Source organism: Dromiciops gliroides, chromosome 2, assembly GCF_019393635.1.
Source record: "Dromiciops gliroides isolate mDroGli1 chromosome 2, mDroGli1.pri, whole genome shotgun sequence".
Taxonomy (NCBI): Eukaryota; Metazoa; Chordata; class Mammalia; order Microbiotheria; family Microbiotheriidae; genus Dromiciops; species Dromiciops gliroides.
This window is the reverse complement of record NC_057862.1, coordinates 441,099,208-441,126,979: the sequence shown is the minus strand read 5'-3', so window position 1 is coordinate 441,126,979 and position 27,772 is coordinate 441,099,208. Positions and strand designations below refer to the sequence as shown.

Below are 27,772 nucleotides of genomic sequence, written 5' to 3'. Positions count from 1 at the left end.
GGCCTATTCTACAAGAGCAGCAGGAAACAGACAGAGGAGATTTCTAGAAGTGCCCCCCCCACCCCCAGCAGCCTTTTCTGGGAGCAACAAAGGCAGCTAGTGCAAACTAGCAGGCAAGAATTTAGATCCTCTCCTATCTCTGCCACCTTATTATAGGTAGATCAGAAACTTGGTCCTGGAGAGGCAGAAGAAGCAGGAAGTATAATTTGCTTTAATCTAAGGAGACAGGGGAAATGAAAGAAATTTAGATCTACAACTCCAGAGATTGCCTTCACTCTTCTAAGGAAACTGCAAGTTGCTTGTTCTGTCTTAACCCAAGCTGTCAGTAAAATGAATGCAAATGATGCTTGCACTTTGTGGCTTAAATGGATATGGTAGCAGGCAGAACAAAACCAAGATAGAGCAAGGCAACACGTTTCCCTTCAGCACAAACTGATTTTTGTTCCATAGCCCTGGAAGTTAGGACTGTACTGAGTCCTAAGATAAGGAAATATTGGCTAGAGGCATGATTGAGACATACTTTTGGACATGGCCGCTTCACGAATTTGTTTTGCTTTTCTGTGTATATTTGTTATGAGGGTTTTGTTGTTCCTTTTTTTAATAGAAAAAAGAAGGGAGAGAAAATGATTTCTATTCGTTGAAAAAAATAAGTTAAAAAAAGCACTGACAAAGAAAATGCCATGTTGGTCATCCCCTAATTGTTTGTCCTTCCTTCTGCCATAGAAGGCTTCTCCTTAACAAAGCCTAGGGTATATCTGTCTGCTCCCCCACAAGCACCAGCCTTCCCAACAAACTATAATTCCAGATGGATTTCCAAATGAATAGCAACAGGGAAGTCCATGTCTGTCTATCATCCCCCCTACCTATCTGTCTCCTTGACAACCAAGATCAGATACAGTGAGTGGTCCCTGAAAAACCAAGAAGCATGAGTTACCTGCAGAAGGCATTTTTTTTCCTGCACCTCCTGCATTTCCAAGGTCAAGGCTCTGTTCTCACTAGCAAGGAAATGCACAGGTGACATTCAGATAAGTGATGAATAAGTTAAGACTTTTCCAAAGATTATGTCAATTTTTCAGTGAGTACTTCCACATGCCAAACAGGAGCAGAGAGAAAAATAATTAGTACTTTTTAATTTAGGTTCTCTTTACCATTCTGTTGTCCCCTCTCCTCACACTAGTCCCCCATTGGTCCTGGCATGGAAGTGGCTATTGACTCACAGGAGCCAGACCAGCCAAACACAAGCTTCAACATCTTCTTTTAAGGAGGAAAGGCTTCTAGTACAGTCTTAGCAACACCTTGCATCTGTCATCTGAAGACCAGTCTGGCTCAGTGCAACAGGCTGGGTACCAGAGAAATCACAGACTTTGAAGTGTGAAAGTGCCAACTGTCATCACTTAGCCTGGTGTGATGGCAGCCTGTAATCTTAGCTTCCAAGGAGGCTGAGGCTGTTGGATTTACTGAGTTTGGGAGTTCTGGGCTATAGTGGGCTAAGCCCTCACTGACCACACTGAGTCTGGCAGCAGGACAGTGAGCCTTTGGGAAGAGGGAGTCACTGGGATTCCTTAGGAGGGGCAAACCAGCCCAAGTCATATGCTGAGCAGGTCAAAGTAGTACTGCCAATGTGCAATGGGATAGGGCTGACATGTAGCTACTGCACTTCCAGCCTGGGTTAGATTGTGAAACATGCACACACACACACACACACACACACACACACCTTTAAAACAACAACAACAGCGTTGTCGCTTGTTTGAATCAAATTCTTCTTGCTTCATTAGATATATTCATGTCAGTCATTAAAGTATAATATTTTTAATTTCTCCAAATATATTTGCCTTTTCCATGCCTTGCATTATGATAGTGGGATCTAGACTCACTCATTGTTTTCCTCTGCTGAAATTTTCATTAAAACAAGGAGCCTATTTTCAGGTTTTATGTCTATGTCTATATAGGTGTGTATGCATGTATGTAAATGTATTCATGTGTGTGTGCATTGTGCATGTACTGTAGTATACATTTATCTGTGTGTGTCCATGTATATGTGCCATCTGTATACACATGTGTATTGTAAGTATATATGCATGCATGTGTATATATGCACTGTGTGTACATGTACATGTATCTATATGTGTGCATGTGTATATAATCCCTCACAATATAAGCATAAATAGGATCCTGATAAGATAAATTCACTAATTATTCATCAGGCACCACTCCACTAGTCCCTGTTCCCCCTCAGCAGTACCATAGCCCAGACTATTTTACCATTTGTTTTAGACTGAGATGCAACTTTTTTCTTTCTCTTTCCCACATGGTTAGGTCTATATCAAGCCAATGTTTCTAAACAGTTTTCTTGTCACTTAATTGACCTTTGAATTGGACTTTTGTTTAGTCATTTTTTAAAATCTCTGACTACAACTACCCAATTATATTAAACTCACTTGGTTAGATTTACCAAGAAAATTCAGGGCTTACCACCTTGTTTAAAAAGGGACACAGGGTCTTCATTTTCCTCCAGCTCCAATGACCTATCTTGGCCTGAAGCCAGACTTGGTTTCTGGAAGCCTAAGTCAGTAGAGAACCTCTGTCACATCCTACTGAGATGAAATAGCTTTGAGTCTGGTTCCATTAATAACCTGTTGTGTAAAGAGAAATGTTGCTATGTCGATAGGATCCCTTCCTAGGAAGTCATAATAGCCTGGCATGTTTGGAGAAGCTTTGCTCTGTTTGTAGGGTCCCTCACTAGCAGGACACAATAGCCTGTTGCATGAAGAGAAGCTTTGATCTTTCTAAAAGGTCCTTCACTGTTGCTATTATTGTTACTCAGCCATTTCAGTCTTGTCTGATTCTTTGTGACCCAATTTGGGGTTTCCTTGGTAAAGAGACTGGAGTGGTTTGCCATTTCTTTCTCCAGATCATTTTACAGATGAGGAAACTGAGGCAAACTGGGTTAAATGACTTGCCAGGGTCACACAGCCAGTGGGTGTCTGAAGTCAGATTTGAACTCAGGAAGATGTATCTTCCTGAATACAAGCTCAGCACTCGATTCACTTTAACACCTATCTGCCATCCCTCACTAATAGGCCATAATAATCTGTCATATAAGAACAAACTTTGCTCTGTTTGTAGTTTTTCACTAGGAAGCCAGCCACCAAAGGATGAATTGTTTGGGCCAAAGCCCATCTACTAAGACAAACTGCACTGGTGCAAAGAGTATCCAACATGATCACATCAAAAACTCCATCATGTGTCTGAAACTACTCTGTCCAAGGTTTACTAGCAATCTCTTAACTGATGGATCTGATGGTCTTTTCTCAGGCCTTATCTTATTTGATTTCTCTGTGGCTTTTGGAATTTCCACCTATTCCTCCTTTTCTACCTTAAATTCTATGACATTACCCTCTTTCCTTGTTTTCCTCCTACATGTCTGATCACTCCTCAGTCTCCTTAGCTGGAACAACATCCATCCCTCATCTACCAATCATGGATGTTCCTCCAGAGTCCACCTATGTCTGCTTCTCAATTTCTCTCTTGATGATTTCATCATCTCCCCCAGGGATTTAATTGTCATCTCTATGTTAAGAGAGTAAATGACTCTCAAATCTATATATATACATATGTATGTATATGTGTCTGTATATATAAATACTCACAAACATGCATTTATGCTGTATGACCAAACATGAAAGGAGAGACATACATATATACCTATATACATAGATATGTGCACATACATATACATATACACACATGTGTGTTATGCCCCAAAAGTCTTGGTGTACTCTCCTTTTAAATTTGGTCAAGTAGCATAAATATAAAGTGAATAAACAGAAATATATACAAAGTATGGATTTTAAGCTTATTTTAAGCTTAGCAAAGCTTAGAATCACACTAAGATACCTGTATTTTGTATATGTCTATATTATGTATTCCTAACCTGTCTTTTGTACTCCATTCCCACATTGCTAATTGCCTGTAGGATATCCCAGAGATACCTTTAAATTCAACATGTCCATAACTGAACTCATCTTACCCCCGACCGAAACCTAGCCCTCTTCCAAACTTCCCTATTGCTATTGATTCCACCACCATTCTTCCAATCATCCAGGTTGGCAAACTCAGAATCATTCTTTACTCTTCCCTCCTCCTCACCCTCTATAGCTGCTCAGTTTCCAAGTCTCACTGAATCAACTTCCATCATTTCATCATTCCATCAACTTCCTTCATTTCTATTTCCCCTTCCTGTCCACTCACATGGCCAGTGCCTTAGTTCAAGCCTTTATCACCTCACTCTTGCATTATTGACTCCATATTGGTCTCCCTGCTTCTAGTCTCTTCCTTTTCTTTTTCTTTTTCTTTTTTTTTTGGCTGGGCAATGAGGGTTAAGTGACTTGCCCAGGGTCACACAGCTAGTAAGTATCAAGTGTCTGAGGCTGGATTTGAACTCAGGTCCTCCTGAATCCAGGGCCAGTGCTTTATCTACTGCACCACCTAGCTGCCCCCTCTTCCTTTTCTTATATATTTCCCAGACAGCTACTAAAGCTAATACTAAGCATGTCTTCTGGAAAATTATCAGTGGTTCCCTACTGTCTCTAGGATAAAATACAAGTTCCTTAGCCTTACATTTAAAACCCTCCATATTTGAGTTCCTGCCTCCCTTTTCAAATGGATTCCATACAACTCTCCTGTATTTATTCTGTACTCTGGTCCAATTGTACTATCAACTCTAACCTAACATTCTATGGCTTGCCTCTGTAGATGGGAGTAGACATATTGCCAGATTCACTCTATGTTATTCTACTCCTTTACCAAACCCTGCTTTATAAGGTAGTAGATGGCCAGTAATCCCCAGTGTTCCCCTGGTTGAGATCAATAAGGAAATCTCCTTCTAGGGCCCAGCTATCATATATGTATATATACATATATACATACATATATGCTTTTTTTTGCGGGGCAATGGGGGTTAAGTGACTTGCCCAGGGTCACACAGCTAGTAAGTGTCAAGTGTCTGATTTGATCTCAGGTACTCCTGATTCCAGGGCTGGTGCTCTACCCACTGTGCCACCTAGCTGCCCTATATATATGTTTTTGACACTCAACATATTTTGGAAAACAATATTTAGGAGTCTGATTTCTAGCAAAGCCAGCCTAGTTTGTCCTAGAACCATTGTCCATCACCACGGGTTGGCAATGGCGTCATGTGAATACATAAGCTGTCTCCCAAGTCCATAATGCCCTCCCTTCTCATCTCCACCTAGTAGTGTGGTGGAACCACTCTAACCAGCTCAGAGCTGATTATTTAAATTTCACTGTGAATATTTACACCTCAGAAATTGGCAAAGGCTACAATCAGGACTTTATTGATTGTCTAGACTTCAAGAAGTAATGGAGAAAATGTTAATAATGTAGATTAAACTTAAACTATGTTACAAGTACATTTATTTTTTCAAAAAGCCCATTGTTAAACATTTACCAGTATATTCCTGCCCCTCCATCTCAGAATCTCTAGTTTCTTTTAAAACTTAATTCAGATACCACCTCCTTCACAAAGTTTTTCTTGATCCCTCCCAGGCAATTGTGTGTGTTCTTTCTCCCTCCTTAAATTATCTTGCATTTACTTAAGTGTATACATGATATATTCTACCCCTCTCAAAAAAAAAAAAGGTCCATGAGGACAGGGAATATTTTGTTTGCCTTTGTGTCCCAAAACCCTAGCTAGGCACCTTATATATAATATACACTTAATAAATGTTCATGGGATCGGGTTTTTAAATAATTGATGCATGGGTCTTTATACCAGCTGTTGCCTAATCATTAAAGACCTTCACAAAGAAGTTCACACCAACAGACTGGAGGGTGGTGGGTGGAAGATCTGGGGGCATGGAACAGCTCTACTTTCCAAAGGTCAAGTAGGATAGAAGGTTGTAACAAACCCATCTGAATGGCTGCTGGCCCCACTCCACTCCATACTATATGTGCTTCATTCCTCCATTTAGGAGGAAGTGCCCACAAATCCCTAAAGAAGAGCTCAGGCAGCACAACCTGTACAGATTCTGAAGGATTGAAACCACTTTTCTCCCTGTCAAGGAATGCAGCCAATGCAAGGCAACTGCCTTTTCCCTTTGTCAGTGTTGAATGGACATTCTGGTAATTATCCCCTGCCCATTGCAGCCAGGGTCTTCACCATGGCATCTTTGAGCCAGGCCTTCCTCAAATCCAACCCCTGTTTGGCTTCCACATAGCTTGGAAAATTCTCTGTTGTTGGGACTCAGCCTATGCTTTTGTGCTTCTCCTGCCTCCTGCCAATATATTCAACATTTGAATCAGACCCATTTGTTTCACCATTGGTCACTTGCCCAGAAACTAATCACATGCAAGTAGTGAACAGAAATTGCTCCAAAATACACAGAACAGGTTCATTCTCTCCTCCCATGAGTCTCTGTTCCCTGTCATGTTTCTGACAGATTCAGCTTCATTTTGCTTCTCTCCAAACTACTGGAGAAAAGCGCATCAGTGCATCTGGCCTTGAACAGGTTTCCATGTCTCTTTAAGTGCACACAGGAGACCAGAAGCCATCCTATTAACGCAACAGACGTTTGGAGGGAAAAAAATCGACTCAAATAGCCTAATTAAAAGCCGCTCCATTGTCTGAAAACAGACCCTCTCTGGGACTTGCAATTGTAATCTCAGATCACTCTGTGGTGAGAAAGGAAGATACTAAATAAAAAAAAAAGATAGGAAGATACTTTTATAGACATGGCATCATACAGGAGGAAATCATTGTAAGCATTATTTGTAATAATTGAATCACAGAGGGGGAAGGGACATCAGAGATTTCTACTTCAGTCCCTATCTGAAACATAAATTCCATCTCCAGTATCCAGCTTCTTGAAAACTCTTAGTCACAGAGAATTCACTGTTGCTGAAGCAGCCCTCAGCTTTAAATTCTCACCCTGGAAGTGATCATATTGATTGGTAAATGAATGCAAAATCACCTAACCCTTGACTATGCCCCACCTCCCATTCACCCAACCATCTACCCTAGGTGTCATGCTCTCTGTTATGCTCCTCTGGACATCACTTATGGCTCCATTCATCATCCCTGTGACTCCTCAGACCATAACTCCATGACCTTAACTTCTTTAACCACCACTCCATTATGTGCTCTCTCCCTTCTTTACAAAGTAAGCACGTTGAGACCAGGGACTAACTCATTTTTGTATTTGTATCCCCAGTACCTAACAGCCAATAGATATTTTTTATTCATTCGTTTACATTTACTCCCTATTGGATGGCCCTTGTTGTTAGGGAGCTTCTCTTTATTTTAAGCAGAAATGTCCCTCTATTAAATTCTTTCATTGGTATTAGTTCTGCTCTCTGGGGCTAAGCAGAACAACTCTAATCTATCTTCTTGGTTACCATACAGAAAATCTATATAGAGTTCCCTATAAGCAGAATGGCCTACCTCTGATGCAAAATCACATCTGTATTGTGGTGATCTTTATTTTCCTTAAAATGGAACATTTTTCAGGTTTTAACCAAGTTTCTGGAGTTTTGACCCAAATAATCTATATACATAATGTATACTCAAACTTGTGCCAGGTTCATAGTGAAGATGACTCATTGACCCCCAAACCAAAACCACCTTCTGCCCTAAGGATTTTCAAGGCCCATTCATAGCCATTCTGGGTCTCAGAGTAGGGTAGACTCTCCAAACTCAGCCAAAAAAGAGGGAAAATGATCATTCCTCAAGAGAAAGAGATTTCCTTCTCTACTATTTAGAATAGTTTGGTCCCATCTAGTCCAAGGTACAGGGAAAACACATAGAAGTCTTTGAATAGATACAGAGGTATAGAGATACTGTTGTCCAGAAGATTCCCCAGGTGTGTCGTACACATCTGGAAAAACAAAATATTTACTCCAAAGTGGCAAGTGCAAGCCTGAGTCAGCTGTTAAAATAGTTACTATAAGATCATACGGATGTCTCCAATTTCCCTGTGGAGCCTTCATCTCTCCTGCTGTCCCAGGATTCTTCCTTTCCAGTTGGCTACAGTCACTGCTTCCATACAACAGGAAACACACAATACAGTAGACAACCTTGCATATTGTGATAGCAAATTATCTGGTCTAAAATATTTTCACCTTTAGTTCCCCTAATAGAGCCCAGTGTTCCCTTCCTACCTAGCTTAAAATTCCTACCACAGGGGGCAGCTAGGTGGCACAATGGATAGAGCACTGTCCCTGGAGTCAGGAGGACCTGAGTTCAAATCCGACCTCAGACACTTAACACTTAATAGCTGTGTGACCCTGGGCAAGTCACTTAACCCCAATTTCCTGACCAAAAAAAAAAAAATTTCTTTCCACAGAGGTCAATAATGGTTCAAACAACAAAGGTTGAGTCACTGGCTCCAGAAAATCTCAGTAAGAGCACACTAATCCTTTCTCATTAGCATATTAGTGGGGATTCATTGATCAGATAAACCAAGTCTTACCTTGGGTTTTGGGGGGCTGATATATGACTAGGACATTTTTTCAGGTGGCATTCCCTTGATGACTCAGATTTCTAAATTATCTTTAATCTCCCCACAGAAGTAGCTATATCCTTTTCTCATTTTCTTCCCTCCACTGCAATCTGAACCACACAACCACCTCTGCTAACTCATCCCCAGACAAGAAATTGATTCCTGTCCCCATTCTCCCATGGGAAGTTGGTTGGGTTCACAGAGAGTTATGCTGTACCCCATGTGTTAAGTTTCTGAAAACACTACCATATACTCCAGGTAGCCCTGGCTTCTGCAGAAAACTATATCCACCCTGTGAGTCATCATGATAGATTTTGAACATAAAAAAGTCATCAGTGGAATTTATCCAGAGAGTGCTGAGCAGCTGCCGTTCTAAATCTGCCTGGTAGAGTGAGAAACAGTGGGTGTGTCATTCACAGGAGGAAATACAAGTCATTTATGATCCAATTTCACCAGGCAGAACCAGACCCAGACAATTACAGACAGAGAAGGGGGGGGAGGGGAGGTGTAGAGAGAGAGACAGAGAGAGAGACAGAGAGAGACAGAGACAGAGAGAGAGAGAGAGAGAGAGAGAGAGAGAGAGAGAGAGAGAGAGAAGCAGAGATACACAGAGATGCAGACAGAAAAGTCCCACACAGTAGTGACAGCTAAAATATAGAAAGTCTTTTACATACACTGCCTCATTAGATACTCATAACAATGCTGTAAAGCAGGTGCAACTGATGTTATTATTGGCTTTTTACACAAAGCATCCCCAACTATCACATTCAGGTTCTAGAGATCGATTTGGCTTTATGTAGATAAAAGTACTTCTCATAAGTTCTATATAAGCCCCACCATTTTCTTCTGACTCTTCCCCCTCCCCCAATATAAATGAATCACATAACCTCATATTAATGTGTGGTAAAAGGACATTTGTTTAAAACGGAATGTAAAATGAATAACAAGGAAGAAAAATCAAACACGCACGCACACACACACCCCACTCAGCTCCCATTTCTTTAAACCAAGTCTTCCTACCTACCTCACTCCCAGCATGGTGTGAGTCATTCATCTTTACTTCTCTTTCTACCTTATCCACACAGCACAGGATGGGAACAGCAGCTGAGGGGACTCCTGTAGCTGTAGCTTTCCAGAATAATCAAGGGGAGAGGTTCCAGTTAAGAGCAGCAGGATTTGGCTAAAGTCAGCCTCCTTGGCTCCACGACCATTGTTATGGGGAAAATGGAGGTTTGGGGTGTTGGGATTAGGGTATTTAGGAATTCCTCTTTAAAACAATTACAACTCAGGGCAACTAAGTGGCGCAGTGGATAAAACACTGGCCCTGGATTCAGGAACACCTGAGTTCAAATCCAGCCTCAGACATTTGACACTTACTAGCTGTGTGACCCTGGACAAGTCACTTAACCCTCATTGCCCCACCCCACCCCAAAAAAGTAAAAGTACAGAAAACTGGGAGTGAGATGATTCTTGTTCTGGTCTCAAATCTAGTCTGAAGAATAGAGATGATTTGGGCTAAATTTCTCTAACATTAATTGGCTACATGTCTCAGTTTATTCATTTGCAAAGTACTGATAATATTTTATCTAACTTGTCCTGCCTGCCCTACAGTTATTGCAAGGATCATATGAGATGATTGGGTGTAGAGAGAGCACTGAATTTAAGGGTTAGAATATCTAGGTTCAAGCTATTTCCCCAAAAATCAAGTGGGGTTTATAATAGTATTTTTATTACCTATCTCACAGGGTAAGAAAAATACTTTGTTAACATCATGGTGCTGTAGAAAACTGAGTTCATATTGTGATGGTTATCATAGAAACAGTTAGGAGAGACCTTAGAGATCATCTAACCTAATCCATACCTGTACAAAAAGTTCTACTCAATAGCATCCATAAAAAATGGTCATTCGGCATTTGTGCAAAGACCTCTGGTAATTATATATCCTGAAGCATCCCACTCCATTGTTAGACAGCTTACTGGCCAGAAGACAGCATGGAGTAGTGGAATGTGTACTGGATTTAGAGCCAAAGAACAGAGTTTAAACCCCACTTCTGCTTCTTAGTGCCTTGTGGGGGAGACTCTTAACCACTCTGTGCCTCAGTTTCTTCATCTTTTTCTAAATTACTTTTTATTAAGAGCCTACTATGTGCCCAGTACTATACACTTTATAAATATTACTTCATTTGATCCTCACAATAGCCTTGAGATGTAGGTGCAATTATTACCCCCACTTTACAGCTTGAGTAATTTAGGCAGACAGAGGTTAAGTGATTTGTACAGGATCATACAGTTAGTGTCTAAGGCCAGATTTGAACTCAGGTTTTCCTTACTCTAGGTCCATCAGTCTATCGGAGAAGCCAACTAACTGCCTCTTAAATGTTGTACAAGATGGTTCCTAAATACCCTTCCAGATTAAAATCTATGATCCTGCAAACTGAGAAGTTTAGGCCCAAGAGGTTAGTTGCATACTAACTGGGTGGCCACCTGGTCCTTATATCCAAGATAACATCTCTAAAGGCATGAATCAATTACCACTGGGCTGCCTCCCATGGAAGACAAAGGAGAAGATTCACACATGAACCATTCAAATGCCTTTTCTCTCTCATCCATAGCTTTCTTCCTTCAAACACTGGCTTTCCATGTATTTTGACCAACTCCTGGGTGACAGCAACTGAATGTCCTTGGGATAGAAGGTATATATACATAATCTCTGTCCCAGAGGCAACTCAAAGCTTCCTCTTTTATTGAAACCACCAGGGGGACATAATAAGGTCACAGCCCCAACTGTGTTTGTTATGGTGAAAGGTCATCATTCACGTTTAAACATTTCTTTATTTAGTCTAGATTTGTGGTTTTGTAAATATAACCATAATAGGGTACTCACAGTGTGGAAAATACTTCCAGCAATGTGTATTAACAGTTAATCTGGGGGCAGCTAGATGGCGCAGTGGATAGAGCACCAGCCCTGGAGTCAGGAGTACCTGAGTTCAAATCCTGCCTCAGACACTTAACACTTACTAGCTGTGTGACCCTGGGCAAGTCATTTAAGCCCAACTGCCTCACTAAAAAAACAAACAAACAGTTAATCTGTGATTTATAGTTTAAAAGAAGTACCTAGAAAACTAAAAAGTTAAGTAACTTGCTGTCTCTAACACCCGACAGCACTTGAACCCACCGCTTCCTGATTCCAAGGCTTGCCATCTAAATATTGTACTTCATTGATACTCAATTATATTTCTATCACTGTAATAATTGCTCATTTATATGGCATTCCAAAGTTTGCAAAGTGTGTTCCTTATGTAACCCTGGTGTTGCCATGGAGATGAGAAATGCTGAAGTACATACTATCCCACAAGTCCACCAGTTAGTGAAATTTTGGAACTGGAACTTCTGGGAAAGATTTGTGAAGATGTGGGAGGATAAGAAGATAGAATGAGAGATTCTGGAGTTCAAGATGAAGTTCATTCTTTGTCTTGGGACCACATGGGCAAACACCCTACTTCCCAGTTTTCTTTTTCTGTGAGACTATCAAGCCACTGTTGATACAACTTCTTCCACCAGTGAAGTTTCTGTACCACTGGCACAAACAGTGGTTGGTGGGGAAAGGCACTCATGCTCCATCCCCAGTGAGAATTCACTTCTCCCATTCTTCAGGAAGAAAGTCCCATTCACTGAACAATTCCTCCAAGTTTTTCTTCTCCTCCTCCTCACAAGAGGAAGGAGTCTAAAGCAAACAACAACAACAAAAACCAACAACAACAACTCCTTATTGTAAATAGTTGTGTCTGGCCTTGGCTGCTAATGTATCCAACAAAGTGAAACCTTCCCCTTGTTCTTTCATGGCTTCCTCTTGTTCATTTATTGCCCACTTATATAAAGAAAATTAGTGGCCACTAAGCCTTGTTCTATGATTAAGACTAGCACAGCACATGGAAGCTTGAGATACAACTTCAGTATGAAATGAAGGAGAGATGAAGAAGATAGTGACTCCCCCAAAGGTCAAAAACATAACACTTTTTGATACTACTCCCAAGCTATTTTAGGTTGATAAACAAGAGAGATTTTAAGCATAGAGAAAAAGGAAGTGTAGGAGATGTCTGAAGAGACCAGTGTGGATGCACAAGGAGCTCACCAACCCACTTAGATTTTTTTAAAGATGTATCCAAAAGATTCATACAAGAGCAGGTATCAGAGAACATGGCATGGCTATATGTAAACTGTGTCTGAGCTAAAGCTCATATTGAAGGTGAGGAAAACTAGGTATAATTTTTTTAAGTCTCTTAGAATAGAGGAAGAGCCCAAGCCAACAATATTCATTCCTTCATTCTTCTCTGGACTCTTCCTTTGTCTCTCTAGGTTTCTTTCTCCGTCATGCCCCATTTCCCTCCTCCCTGATTTTCAGCTTCCTTTTCTGTTTTTTCCTATTAGAAATAAGCTCTTCCGGTACAGGACTATCTTTTTGCTTCTATTGTATTAACAATAGCTTAACAAAGGGCCTCACCCATAAGTAAGCTTAATAAATGCTTAGTGACTAACTGACTTACTAGTGAACTTGACTTTAATTCCTGATAAAATTCTAGAAAGGAACATTAAATAGATGGCTGGACTGACTTGTGCTGTTTGCCACCAGGGGACAGAAGTAGGAGAAATGGATGAGAGTTACAAAGAGGAAAACTGAGGCTTGGCAGCAGGAAAAAATTTCCAAACAATCTGAACTATCTATAAATGGAATGGGCTTCCTCAGGATTGTAATGCATTCTAACCCATTGGAAGTTTTTGTACAAAAACTGAATGATCAATTGTCAAGACTGTTTTAGTAGAAAATCCTTTTCAAATATAGGTTGGACTAAATGGCCAATCTGAATCTGAAGTTCTGTAACTGTGTGTTCAGTCATCCTCTGTAAACATGACTGGCCATTGCATTACTCCCTATTCAGATGTGGATACCATGATTCAGGGATCTTCTAAAGGGATTCCTGTTCAGGAATAGATTATACTAGTAGACCTTTGAGGTCCCTTTCCACTCTGAGATTCCATGAAAGCTCCCACAGAAACTTGTTTATTTACTCTAAATTCCATTTACTTCCCCTAGCCTACATCCATACCCTTTGTTGCCCAAATGGGCAACTCATTCAGACCTCAAATCTTTACAGGCAGAATAGAATTCACTTGCATAACATTATGTGATAAAGAAAGATTTTGGCATAAAGTAGTTTAAAGATATCAGAAGTTTATATTAAGGAAGAAAAGAAGGGGTTTTCTCCCTCACTAGTCAGCCCTGAGGCTTTTATTGGCCAGGAGTGGCACAGAAAGGACATTGGAGCAGAGGAAGGTGCTCTTCCATGGGAAAGATTTCTCCCTGTATTCCTCTTCCTTAATAACTTAGAGAAGTCAATTCAGTAGAATATTATTCATTTCCACTTCCTAGAAGAGTTGACAGCTTTTAGCTGAAACTAGATCTATCTAAATATGTACTGTGACTGCTGGTGAAGGGGGTAGAAGAACATATACCCGTCAGTGAAAGTAATCAGGCAGGAGATGAGTGATAGTCCAAATCCCTGGGCCATCTTGAGAGTCTAAGTGACACTAGTTTCAAGGCAAAAGCAAATTAGAATCTCCCTCACATATCAGGTCTATAAAGAGATGACATGAAGCTGGAAGAACTAGCTAACAAGCTGAGCTATACAGTCAGGATTCTGAGAGACTTTGACAGGCTACAGCATTGGGCTGAATCTAATGAAAATGAAATTGAGTAGTGATAAATATAAAGTTCTTCTCCAATCAACTGCACAAGTTCAAGTTGGAGGGGATGTGGCCAAACAGTTCCTGTGAAAAAATATATGGAAAAGATAGGCAGGGACAGGGAGCAGTTAATGGATAGGAGGCTTGATGTGAAACAACAGTGACACAGAAGCCAAAAAATCATATATGACTTTAGGACAAATATAGAGAAGCATAATAGGTTTCAAAATGAGAGAAGGGATAGCCCCATACTTCCTGCCATAGTCAGAATACATCTGAAGGATTGTGTTCATTTCTAGGTGCCACATTTTAAGAAGGATGTTGACTATCTGAACCACATACCAAGGGGGATCACCAGGATCAAAGATCTGAGTGGGAAGGAACCTTGGAGACCAACAGTTCTAAACCCCTTATTTTGTATATAAAGAAAGTAAAGCAAAAGAGACAGTAAACATGTCATACAAGAAAGAGTTGAAGGAAATGGAAATATTTGACATGGAGAAAAGAAAACTTAGGGGAAACAAGTATTTTGAAGGGCTGGATACCTGATCCTAGAGAAATAGAGAAAAGAAGAGATATCATGCCACACAAGGAACAGTTGAAGGAAATGGGAATATTTGACCTGGAGAAAACTTAGGAGGACAAGTATGCAAAGGGCTATAATTTGGAAGAAAGGTAAGACTTATTCCATTTGGTCCAGAGCATAGAGAATTAGGAGCAATGGATGCAGAGAGGCAGACAACCTCCATGTAATGAAAAAATTTTAAATTAAACTATGCAAAACATCATCTATCTTAGGAAGTAATAGATTTCTTAGGAAGTAATGCATTTCCTATCAGCATCAACCTCAATCCGAGGTTGCCTATTGAGGTACAGATTGAACCTCTCAGAAACTGAGAGTCTATGGTCTTGAGAGATGCTCAACATAGTTTAAAAAGTAGCATGTAATTGATGCCAATTTGAAATGGGAGATAGGAGTTTTGCTATTTAAAGGAATCTTCAACTGAAGCTTTTTTGTGTGAAGATTCTTTTTGTAAAGTGAAGAGTCTTAGTTAAATCTATATGTATTTTCACATAATGGTGTTACACAAAATAGGTACATATGTGCATTTCCTTGGACTGCCCCTTCTTCAGTTCTCTGCCTAGTACACCAGTAAGATAGACCCAGGGGGCCTTTCCCTCTTAGGCTGGGTATTCTGTTTTCTCAACCTCAGAGACAGCATAACCAAATGAGCACATCAGAGGCTTGGGCTCTGGTTTGAGCCCCACCCTGACTCCCCACTCTCTATCCTCAACCATATAAACAACATTGTGCCTCTGAGGTGAGAATAATCAGAGGGTTCTTCCTAGAGGCCATGAGTCTGGAATAAGTTATTGCCCAGAAATAAAAAGAATAAAGGCCCCGGTGGCAGTAAGTGCAAGGAGCAGCACAGGTACAGGAAAACATAGAACTACTGAGTAATAATTCTTCCAGCCCCATCATTTCCTCCACTCATGAGTCTCCTCTACATACAGGGTTCCATCATGTGTAGCAATTGCTCAAGAGCTCCCAACAGAATTTATAGGCTCACAAAAGGAGAGGATAGCCTAGATCTCAGTAGAAACTGGATTAGAGGACTTTTGAGGTATCTTCCAACTTTGAGATTCTGGGATTCAGAAAGCTGGTGGAATAAAGGGGCATCACAGTCTCAGAAGAGGGCACTTTGCATTGACAGATGGAAGACCTGAGCCTCAGAAAGGGTAAGTGGTTTATCCAAGGTCATCCAGCTAAGTGACAGAAGAGAGGGATGTAGAACTTGGAATCTCCTGGACTCCTAGTCAGTATTTATCCCACCAGATTATAGTCTTCTTGGCCGTGTTTGACCTTCCTCTTCACACACAGTGTCAGATTGGGATGGAGTGTTCATCATTTCCAGTCTATTCCTTCATTTTACACATACTCACACACACTAGCTGGCCAATTTACAGGTGCAAAATGATTTGAAGATGCCTTCCTGGGTCAAATCATTTAGCAAGCAGCATCGACTGCCCTTCAAGGAAGGACCAACATTTGTCAATGTCCCATGTTTAAGAAATATCTTCAGGTCCATTTAGCAGCATTCTTGATGTTTTTCTAAAATGTCAGCCCTTCCTGCTTGTTCCCTCTCTTGCCATGTCCAGCCCCCAAACTCAGGCTTGAGACTTTATTCTTTTCAAAGATGCCACTGCATCTCATAATTATCCTTAACCCCCTGGCCCAAACAGCACCAGTGACTTTTTCTCTTTTTGTGTTGCCCAGTGAGGTTCACACCCCACACTGGATATTCCTTCTACTCTGTGCTCTCTCCCTAAAAAACTGAAGACCTACTTTCTGTACAGGTTCTAAAGAGTCACAGAGTATTTGCACTTCACATACTTGAAATGATTGGAGGGTTTTTCCTCCTCTTTTTGGCAAACCTTAACAGCAAGATCTGAGGGTAACATGTAGTGAACAGAGATTCATTCTCCCTGGAAATGCACTCTTCTTCTGAGATTCCCCAGGATCTTAGATCTAGGAAAGACTGTAGAAGTCACCTCGTTGAACAGTTATCTTCCCATTGGTGAATTAGGGGAATGTGAAGCTAGCATGTGAAGATTCCCCCAGCAGAATGAGCAGATGAGAACAATCTGTTCCAATGGCCATCAACGCATCTGAAGCAGGCATTGTGGAGTGCTTAGAGCTTGGTCACACATCCAAGACACCAAGGTCATCCACTGCATCCGGGGCCATCACCAGTTGTCTTGACTTTTGTCCTGCCACTAGACTTTAATGATTCAGAGAGAGTAAAGTTGATTACTTTGTGCAACTCTGCCTCATTTAAATCCAGTTAACAAACAAGTCAAGTCATCTCCCCATGATGTCATTGGTCCTCTTCAAAAACAAAGGATGAACAACAACAATAATAGATGAGAAAATGGAGGCAGCAGGAGGGAAAGCTTATGTGCCCAAGGTCACATGACTAATGAGAGGCAGAAAATCAATGGGAGTCCAAGTCTTCAGTGCAGTGTTCTCATTATAGCACTGTGGTAGGTCAAATTTGAGTTTTATATGATATAGCTGGCAGGAGCTGAAGAGGACCTTTTCCCCCAGGTGGATCATCTAGGTCCTAGATCTAGGACCAAGGCTCTCCAGAAAATAGAGACTGTTTGGAGGGGAAGCTCCTCTCCGAGAAGTTATCCCACCTGCCTCTGGAGACTGCCCTGGCTGAACAAACCTCCATTAGCTGCTACCACTAGAGCACCTCTGTAGACAAGGGAAGGTTGGGCTTCTTCTGGGGAGAAGGGCTCCTGGGAAGCAAGGTTCATGATATATTAGTTGCCATGGCTTAAGTAAGGCAAACTTTGGATCAAATAATTAGACATCAAAGGTTGGTATCACTTCAGAACTAAACAAATACCAAGTCTTGCTCCCCCACCCCCCACCCCCCATCATGAGACTGCAAAATTAATTTCAATCCTTTAAATAATTGAGATGGGGGGAAGCTAGGTGGTACAGTGGATAAAGCACTGGCCCTGGATTCAGGAGGACCTGAGTTCAAAACTGGCCTCAGACACTTGACACTTACTTGCTGTGTGACCCTGGGCAAGTCACTTAACCCTCATTGACCTGCAATAGATAGATAGATAGATAGATAGATAGATGAATGGCTAGATAGATAGATAGATGAATGAATGGATAGATAGATGATAGATGGATGCATGCATAAATAAATAAATAAATGAATGAGTGGATAGATAGATGGATGGATGGATGGATGGATGAATGAATGAATGAATGAAGTGCCAGGTGACCAGGAATACCCTGGGAACCTGATTCCCAAAGTTGATCTGAGAAGGAAAACAATGTTCTCCTTGTTTTCTCATCCCCCAGTGGTACCCATCTTCCAGGTCCAATTCTTTATTACCAGATTCATCCACTTCTGGTCTTGTACATAATTACTAGTGTACACCTATGAGCCTCCCACCAGATTTCAAGCATACTGTTATCAGGGATCTATCTTTTGCATTTTTGCATCTTTCACAGTGCCTAGCACAGGATCCTTCACAAAGCAGATACTCAGGAAAGGTGTTATGCTAGGTTGAAGTAGCTAAAGTACACATATACACACACACACACACACACACACACACACACACACACACATTGTGTGAGCAATGCTGAGGTTTGGTCTAAGTACTGATTAGAATGGACCTAAACTTCTAGTTTCCAGAAGCACACAAAAACATTTGCTAATTCAAGGTGGGCCAAAAGTCATGAAGGGGTTTCAATATTTAATAACTCCTTTATTTTTTGTTTTTAATTTACAATCCCATAACATCATATACAGTATATAGAGAAAATGAATTTACATGACATGTGAAAAATCAAATCTCATAAATGGTGAAAATTTTTAAAAATTAATTTTCAAGAGGTTATCAAAACTGTGATTTCTAGCCCACTCTGTCGTGTGACCTCAGTCAAGTCCCTTTCCCTCCTTGGGCCTCATTTTTTTCATTTGTAAAATTAAGGGGTTAAGAGGGGTAGCTAGGTGGCTCAGTGGATAGAGCACTGGCCCTGGAATCAGGAGACCTGAGTTCAAATCTGGCCTCAGACACTTGACACTTACTAGCTGTGTGACCCTGGGCAAGTCACTTAACTCCAATTGCCTTAACAAAAAAAAAAAATTAAGAGGTTAAAGTAGGCGATCTGTAGGCTCCCTTTTGCCTCTGACATGCCATAATTCTAAGGCACTAAATCCATGGTGTTTCTCGTCCATTCCAGGTGCAGTGGTCATTGCCTTTGTGGTGTGCTGGCTCCCCTACCATGTTCGCCGCTTGATGTTCTGCTATATCCCAGCTGATCACTGGTCCCCGTGAGTATCTGCTCTATATTACATAGAAGCTGGTATCTGGGTCCCTGAGGAATTAAGCGCTTTCAAGAAAAAATTCCCCATAACAGCAAACCTAAGCCCCTGTGCCAATCAAAACCCCAATTCAGGGATGTTGGCTCTACCTTCAATGATGCTGCCAAGCCTCTCAGTGACCTCCACAAGGGCATGGAATTCAACTCTATCCAAGGCTGGATGGAAAAGTTGTGAAGTTAGTAGCTAAGTCTTCATTGGATGCTACCTCTCCCAAGGGCAGCTATGTGGTACAGTGGATATAGTCATGCCTAGATTTCAGGAAGACTCATGTTCCTGAGTTCAAATATGGCTTCAGACACTAGCTGTGTGACCCTAAGCAACTCACTTAATCCCATTTGCCTCAGTTTCTTCATCTATAAAATGAACTGGAGAAGTAAATGGCAAACGACTCTAGAATCTTTTCCAAGAAAAACCCAAATGGGGTCATTGAAGAGGTGGACATGACTAAACAACTGAACAACAACCCCACCTCCCTAACCTTCCCACCACCATGTCTTATGCCTCAGGATCATAAAGCCTGGACTCTCTTCAATGTGTTGGAAAGAATATCAGATCTCAATTCCAGAAACCTGAGTTTGATTCCAGGCTCTGATACTTTATGACACAATGAAAAGAGAACTGGATTTGGTGTATAAAAGCCTGTCTTTGAACCTCCGCTCCAGGTATCCATATGACCTTGGATAAGTCTCTTAACCTCTGAGCTTCAGTTTCCTCATCTACAATATGGTTATGATACTAATGCATGCACTAGCTACACAAAGACTTTCAACAAAAAGGCTCTGTCAAAAATTAAATGACATGTCAGATCATCAACAATATTTATTCAGAGCCTATTCTGTTGCGATCACTGTGCTAAGTGCTATGTTAATGTATGTCATTATCATCATCATCATCTTCATCTTCATCACCACCGCCACCAGTGGAAGAGGCCTGGTATAGTGCAAGTCAGGAGACCTGAGTTCTAGCCCTAGATCTGTGTAGCATTGGATAAATTGCTTCCTTATCTCTGAGCCTCAGTTTCCTCCTCTGTCAAATGAGGATATTGGACTAGATGATCCTCCAGCTCTGACATTTCATTCTTTTTTCATAAGATGCCTTAGGAGTCCTTTGAAAAGCAAATATTTCTAACCTAATTTAGGTAGGATTTCATTCACAAAAATGTGATAAGTATAGACTTTTTGCAGTAATATGTGTATTGTACAAATTAAGATGCCCTTGACCATCCTCACCTCCCTTCCCAATAGAAAAAAACAATATGAGTATTTCTCCACAAGCTAAAACCCTTGGGAATTTCCCTCCATGTCTACCAGTTTTGAGGAAAAGAACGCAGGGCTCCTTCTTGTATTTTCTCCCTCCCTGTACCGAGTCATAGGAAGGTACCTAATTGACCATTAAGTTCAACTCCCTTATTTTATAGATGAAGAAAATAAGATTCAAAAAGATGAAGTGACACATCAGATCACACAGCTACCATGTGTAGAATTTGAAACCAGAACATCTGAATCTGAATCCAATACCTTTCCATTGTGCCACTTTTTATCTCAGAGGGATCATTGTAACCCCCCCCCATCGCCCACCCAGAAGCCCCCGGAGAAGCTCAAAAACCCTGAAAATGAGGATCAGTCTCTGAAAGCCATTTATGAAGTTAGAATCAGGATCATTTTGGGACAGGTATTTTTCTGTCACCCTGTAGTGACAGTCTTTCCCAGCCCTAGCATACAAAAGTTTTAGAGTTGGAATGGTTCAGAAATCATTCTTGTCTGACTACCTATATTATTAGATACAACAAAATACACTTCAACAAGCACTCATTAAGTGATAAAGAATGTGATAAAGTGCTTCCATATATGTTATCTCTCCTTTGCATTTTTTTCTTTATCACAATTATGAGTGAACTGCTCTTATTTTCTACCCTTCATTGGATTGGAAGCTCCTTCAGATCATCTTGATCATAGGATGGGGGGTCTGTATTTCTTTTTAAAAGTAACCCTTGGGAAGGGTAACAGTTTAAACTAACTCACACTCAGACTTTAATGTCTTTCCAGATCTATTTTCCTACCAGATTGGGGTAGGGAAGCAGGAAGGTAAGGGACAGGGAGGGACCTGTAGGAGAGGTAGGGGAACTAAGAGAAAGACTGCAAAGAAAAACTCTGCTAATTTCATCATACCAATCTCTCTTCCCCACTTTCACCTCAGAACCTTATCCCTCCCCCTTGCCACGATGGCTCCCTATCCCACAGTCCTGTAGCCATCAGCCCCAAGCAAACTCTTCTGGAAAGAACACTGTGGCCTTCAACTAAGCCAGTTAACTCCAAGTGCCAGCTACCTCTGTTTGCTTCCCTTGGAACAAAAATAAATCACAAATAGTTATTCTTCTCCACTTTTCAGCCATATTACCACTCCCAAGTCCTTGAGGAGAGCCAGTTAAGTGAGCAAGAAGTACATAGTCTTCCCCCAAGTGACCAGTAAGCAGGTCACTCTGTCCTCCTTCACAAAGCCTGCTTTGCTCTCCTCAATAGCTGTCAGCAAGCTTCTGAAGGGCTATTACTTACTTGGCAAATGAAACCCTTGCCAAGAAAATCAGAAAAGGAAATTTTGCTTAGGCTACAGCCTGGGGATTTAGGGGAGGTGTGAGGGTGGTCTTGATTTTGACCTCAAGATCATCCATAACAAGCCAGTCAGTCACCCAAAGGCTGGCAACAATTTAGGTGAAATCCAAAAAGATACAGAAAATGAACTAGGTGGCTTAGAAAAGAATTAGGGGAGACTGCCTTCAGATAGTTCAAAAATAGAAGGGATTGTTAGAACTCAAAGGGGGAGGAACAAAGCAGGATACACCCAGCAAACCAACCAAACCTACGAAGGCTATTGATAACCCTAAAAAGCCTCCTTCCTCACAGGACCTCAGTGATTTCTTAGATTACTTCCTCTGTTGTTAGAAAGCCACAAGTTGGCAGCTAGGTGGTGCAGTGGATAAAGCACCAGCCCTGGATTCAGAAGGATCTGGGTTCAAATCCAAACTCAAACATTTGAGACTTACTGGCTGTGTGACCTTGGGCAAGTCACTTAACCTTCATCACCCTGCAAAAAAGAAAGGAAAAAACAAAGAAAGCCACAAGTCCATGGGACTAGCAAATCTTTCTGCCAACCCCTCCTCCTCTGAGACTTCATCCCCTCCTGCTCCTCAGCCTTACTCCCCTCCCTCTCCTCCCTCTTCCTTGCCCACTCCACTGTATCCTTCCCTTCCGACGGGCAACCCCTGTCATATCACTCTATGTCTGAAACTCTGACCTCTTCTCCTCTTTGCCCACTGACTGATCTCAGAACCAATCTTCTGTGCCCCCCACAGCCAAGCCCCTGCCACACTCAGAGCAGACTTCAGTACTCTTCTATTTTTCCCACTCAACAGCTGTTTCCACAATTTTTCCCTCCCAGCCAGCTGTGCCCCTCCCAGCTGAGCCCCTGTCACAATGGGGGGGGGGGGGAATAGGTTCCCTATTCTCCTGTTTTTCCATTCAGCAGCTGCTCCCATCTGCTTTATCTGATGCCCTACAGTTGCCTAGGTCCATTTCCCCAGTCTCCTTTACCCCTCCCCCACCCACTTCACCCATGCCCCTGTAGGTATCTTTGACCACTCCCTTGCTTCCACTATAGGAAGTTCCTGCTGGGGGTAGGATGACAAGAATACATACTCCTTTTCCCATGAGTAATTTGGCTCAGATTAAATAAAAATCGGGATGTTACTCAGATAACCTCACAAAGTTCGCAGATGGTTTTGTTTGTGACAATGCAGTTTGACCTTTCCTGGGCTAACTTGCAAATTATTCTTGTCAGCTGCTGTATCCCCAATGAGAAAAAATGGATTTGGGACCTAGCTGTACAAGTGGGTGATGAGCACTCACAGGTTGGGACCAACTGGGCCAGGGTCCCTGGAACAACAGCAGTTCCAACTGTGGATCCTAAATGGGACTATCATGATAGGGTAGATCAGGCTAGCAGAGACCACGTGGTCATTTGCCTCATTGAGGGAAGGAGGTGGGGGAATTAAGAAACAGGTCAATTATGAGAAAGTAAAAGAGATAACCCAGGGAACTGACAAAAACCCAGCCCTCTTCTTGAGTCGTCTTGTAGACTCTGTGAAGAAATGTAGACCCAGAAAGAGATGTAAGAAAAGCAGTCCTCAATATACATTTTATTAGCTAATCTGCTCCTGACATTAGGAAAAAACTCCAGAAATTAGACTTGGTCCCCAAACCCCACCCTCACAACTCCTTGATGCTGCTTTTAAGGTTTTTAACAACAGGGACCTTGGGGTAGCTGAAGAGAGAGAAAAGGATGGTGCCTGCTCCATAGAGCAAGCCTCGGTAATAGCAGCAGTCATAATGTCTGCTACCCCCAGATCCCTGGGTGGCCGAGATCCTGACAAGTGCTTCAGCTGTGGTAAACTGGAACACTGGAGTGGGGGATGCTTCTCAAAGGTGAGGCCACCTCCCCTAACTCCATGTCCCTAGTGCAGCCCCCAAGAGATTGGCCGAGTGAAAACCAACCTCCCTGCAGTCTGGTCCCCTGTGGACTTGGAACTCAGGGGGCCGGGGGCCAGCCAGCCCCCTGTTACTGACATCTCTATAGCTAAACCCAGGGTCACGCTGGATGTAGGAGGTAAGTCTATTGATTCCTTAATAGACACAGGGAACTTCTGTCTTACTCTCATTCAGGTCCCACTGTTCCATCAAAGCATCAGGTTGTGGGGAGAGGGGCAAGACCCCTTAAATGTAAGTTGACATTGCCTTTAGTATGTATGCATGAGGATCACAAATTTCATCATCCCTTCCTGGTTTCACCATCCTCACCCTGTCCTTTATTGGGGTGGGATGTCAAGAAATTCCCAAACCCTGACTCTAATTCATGACAGATAAAAGCAGGGATCTGCTGTCCACATGTCAGCAAGCTTTTCAAGCTTACTGTTTCTTATTTAAAAAGCTTGCTGTGTTGTCTCTGATAGCAGGAGGGACCTCATCCAGAGGGAACCTGTCAGGGAGGAAGTCATGAACATCCCTGCACAGGGCGAGCAGCTGGACTAGATGGCTCCTAAGCTCTCTTCCAAACCTGAGATCTTAAGGTCTGTTCCAAACTTGAGAAGTGGCGAGGCACTGTGGAAAGAGTGATAGATTTGCAATCAGGAAGAACTGAGCTAAAATCTCACCTCAGATACTTGAGAGCTGTTCATCACTTCTCTGTGCCTCAGTTTCCCAAACTGCAAAAGGAGAGGTTTGGTCTACATGACCTTATAAAGTCCCTTCCAGCTCAAAATCTATGACCTTATGATTCTAAATAAGAATTTACTCTGTGTAGTTCTAGAGAACATAAATGGCACCAGCTGGCTAGCTGTTGGTACAGGAAGGAAGAATTTGTCCCAGATAAGGAAAAACTATGCACCAATTATGGCCATCTAGCAATGGCTGCCTTTGTGAGGTAGTAAGTTCCTGTCTTCATTAGGAAGCTTGCAGAAGAGCCTCTGGCATTAGGAGGGAGTTTGAACTTCATGGTTTCTAAGGTCCCTTCCAATTGGTATTATCAGATTTTGTTATGTCGATGGTGGTATAATTCTATTATCTAGCAGGCTGTCTCTGCCGTTTTTTTGTGTTTCAAAATCTGCTAAGGTACCTGGGTATTCTCTTTCTTCTTTTCTTCCTCCCTCCCCTTTTGCCCTCCAGGTTCCTCTATGATTTCTACCATTACTTCTACATGCTCACCAATGTCCTCTTCTATGTCAGTTCCACCATCAACCCCATCCTCTACAACTTGGTGTCAGCCAATTTCCGGCAGATCTTCATTTCCACCCTGGCTTTCCTCTGCCCTCCCTGGAGAAGAAGGAAAAAAAAGGCCGAGGTTCTCCAGGAAGTCCAACAGCATCTCCAGCAACCACACCTTTTCCAGCAATGTCACCCGGGAAACACTGTACTAGAGCTCCAGAGAGCCAGCTCCAGGGTCAGAGAGGAAGGAGTGGAAGCTGAGGCCACCCCACCCAGTTCCCCCATAGCTTGAGTGCATGTGGTGGTATATTTGGCACAGTGATGTTATTCATGCATACAGTGGCCTTTCATATCTTGTAACTAGCATCTATCCATTCATTTGGTGTTGGAGGTGGGTGGGAAGGGGCATTGCTGGCTTGGGTCAGCCAGGAGTTCCACCATTTCTATTAAGGTCTAAGAATTGAAATTGAGACAACCTGCATTACTGCATCCATTTGTTTTCAGCATAAAGGTAACCACTGCTCCCACCTCCGCCACCTTTCCCTCCCTCTTTCCTTTGAAAGTCTGGGATGTGATTATTTCTTCCAGAGGCACCAAACAAGGACTCTAATGAGGAGAAATTAGTATTCAGTAAGAAGGGGTTTTCTTTGTTACCCACCTAATGGATATTTGGAGCCAGAGACATGGACAAACAAATGGGCTCCTAGATCAGGGTGATTATTCACAGATGCATCTCTGCTGAATGTTTGCTAATAAGTTCAGCATGTTCCAGGGAATCAATAAGAAAGAGGATGCTCAGCAAACCAGAAAAGTGGCCTCTGTATAGCTCAAGTCATTGTTCTACCAGCCTCAGTTCTGTCTGAAAGCTTAGAATTCAGGCACAAAAGAGAGAATGAATGACCGGCAGAGCCTCGGGAGGATCACCGAATGAGATCCTTAACTGTCCAATTAGGTTACTGTGGGCAGAAGGGATGCCTGAGATAATCATGATAGAACCAGCCTCACCTCCTGCCTCCAGGTCTCCCCTCAGGATCAAAATTGTTTTGGCCAATTCTACAGGATATAGGACTCCAGTCCTATGCTAGGAAATTATGTCAGAAATGGGACTCCTTGGGGCAGCTAGGTGGCACAGTGAATAAAGCACCAGCCCTGAATTCAGGAGGACCTGAGTTTAAATCTGACCTCAGACACTTGACACTTACTAGCTGTGTAACCCCCTTGGCGAGTCACTTAACCCTCATTGCCTGGCAGAGAGAGAGAGAGAGAGAGATGAGAGGAGAGAGGAGAGAGAGAGAGAGAGAGAGAGAGAGAGAGATTATTGTATAATAATCTAGAAAATCTGCAAAAAAAATAGCACAAAATAAATATGTGTAAGGAATGAAGCTTTCATTCAGAAATGGGACTCCTCAGTCCAAGCTGACCACCCAGGCCACTCAATCTCTCTTCTCTGGGTTGAAAGCAATTCTCATCCTACATTCAATTTCATTTATTTCAAAAAAGAATCCTTGAGGGGCAGCAAGGTGTTGCAGTGGATAAAGCATTGACCTTGGAGTTGGGAGGACCCAAGTTCAAATTTGGCCTCCGATGTTTACTAGCTGTGTGACCCAGGGCAAGTCACTTAACCCTGATTGCCTCCCAAAAAATTATTGTTGTTGTTATTGTTATTATTGAGCACCTACTGCATATAGGGTACCACACCAAATGCACAGCTCCCTCACTGGATTCTGTGAAGAGAGAAACAAATCTTAATTCTCTCTCCTCAGAACTGAGAAAGTACTCTCTGTTCATCCTGATGTGCATGAAGGAGGCTTCTTTACTCTCAATAAGCTGGTAAAGACCAGATCAAACCCACATGCCCAAAAAAATAGCCTAACTATATTCCTACTGAACCCAGACCAGGCTTCTGGCCAGGTTCTCCCTCCCCTCCTTTCCTCCATCCCAGGCCCACAAGGAATATTCTATTCTGACTTCATTCTCCACTCATCCAGGTCAATGCATGGAGTTTGGAGGAGGGAGGAAAAGGATGAAGATTTGTTTCATGTCTCATCTCCCACCCTTGGCCCTCCTCACATTAATAAAGCTGCCCTGTTGGATGGCTTCACAAACTGCTCCCCTTCACTTCCCTCCCCGCCCCCATGCTTCCTTTGTTCCATGCTTCTGGTCCCTTTGAGCTCCTGAGAATTCCTGGAGAGCTAGCCTCCCTTTCTTCATTCTCCCAATATTTGCTCCTGGTCAGCAACAGTAAGTGGAGATCTTCCACTAGAGGAATCAGAGGCTACAGAAATTTGTTTACACATGTATCTGAACAGAGAGGCAGAGAAACGTTACCTAAAGACAAGAGGTCCCAAGATCACTTACCACTGACCAGCAGACTGCATTTCTCAGAAGTACCACCAATAACATAGAAACCAAGGTTCCAAGGAGAAGGCTGAAGCCCTAACCATAACCCTCACTGTTGTCTGTTCCCAAATGCTTACCTATAAGGCACTTCACAAATATTTGTGACTGGCTGATTTGCTGAACATTTATCCAAAGCAGCCTTGATATCACTTGGTGAAGAAGAGGACTGATGGCTTTATTCCAAGATATTGGGGAGAATTCATGTTGATTAGAAATTAGGCTGGGGGGGGGGCAGCTAGGTGGTATAGTGGATAAAGCACCGGCCCCTGGATTCAGGGGGACCTGAGTTCAAATCCGGCCTTAGACACTTGACACTTACTAGCTGGGTGACCCTGGGCAAGTCACTTAACCCTCATTGCCCCAGAAAAAAAAAAAAAAACCAACAACAACCAGAAATTAGGCTGTGCATGAGTAGGTTTTCTTTGTCCTAAGA

At 42.2% G+C, this 27,772-nt stretch overlaps 1 protein-coding gene across 1 annotated transcript in view; it reads left to right on the top strand.

The window, feature by feature from the left end:
• NTSR1 (neurotensin receptor 1) overlaps nt 1–27,554 on the top strand; it is a 138,782-nt gene extending 111,228 nt beyond the window's left edge. The window contains 3 exon segments of the mRNA XM_043984457.1: nt 19,045–19,135; nt 24,901–25,060; nt 25,062–27,554. Coding sequence (XP_043840392.1) covers nt 19,045–19,135; nt 24,901–25,060; nt 25,062–25,151 — 341 coding nt within the window. The 3' untranslated portion in view covers nt 25,152–27,554.
• The last annotated feature ends 218 nt before the right edge of the window (nt 27,555–27,772 follow it).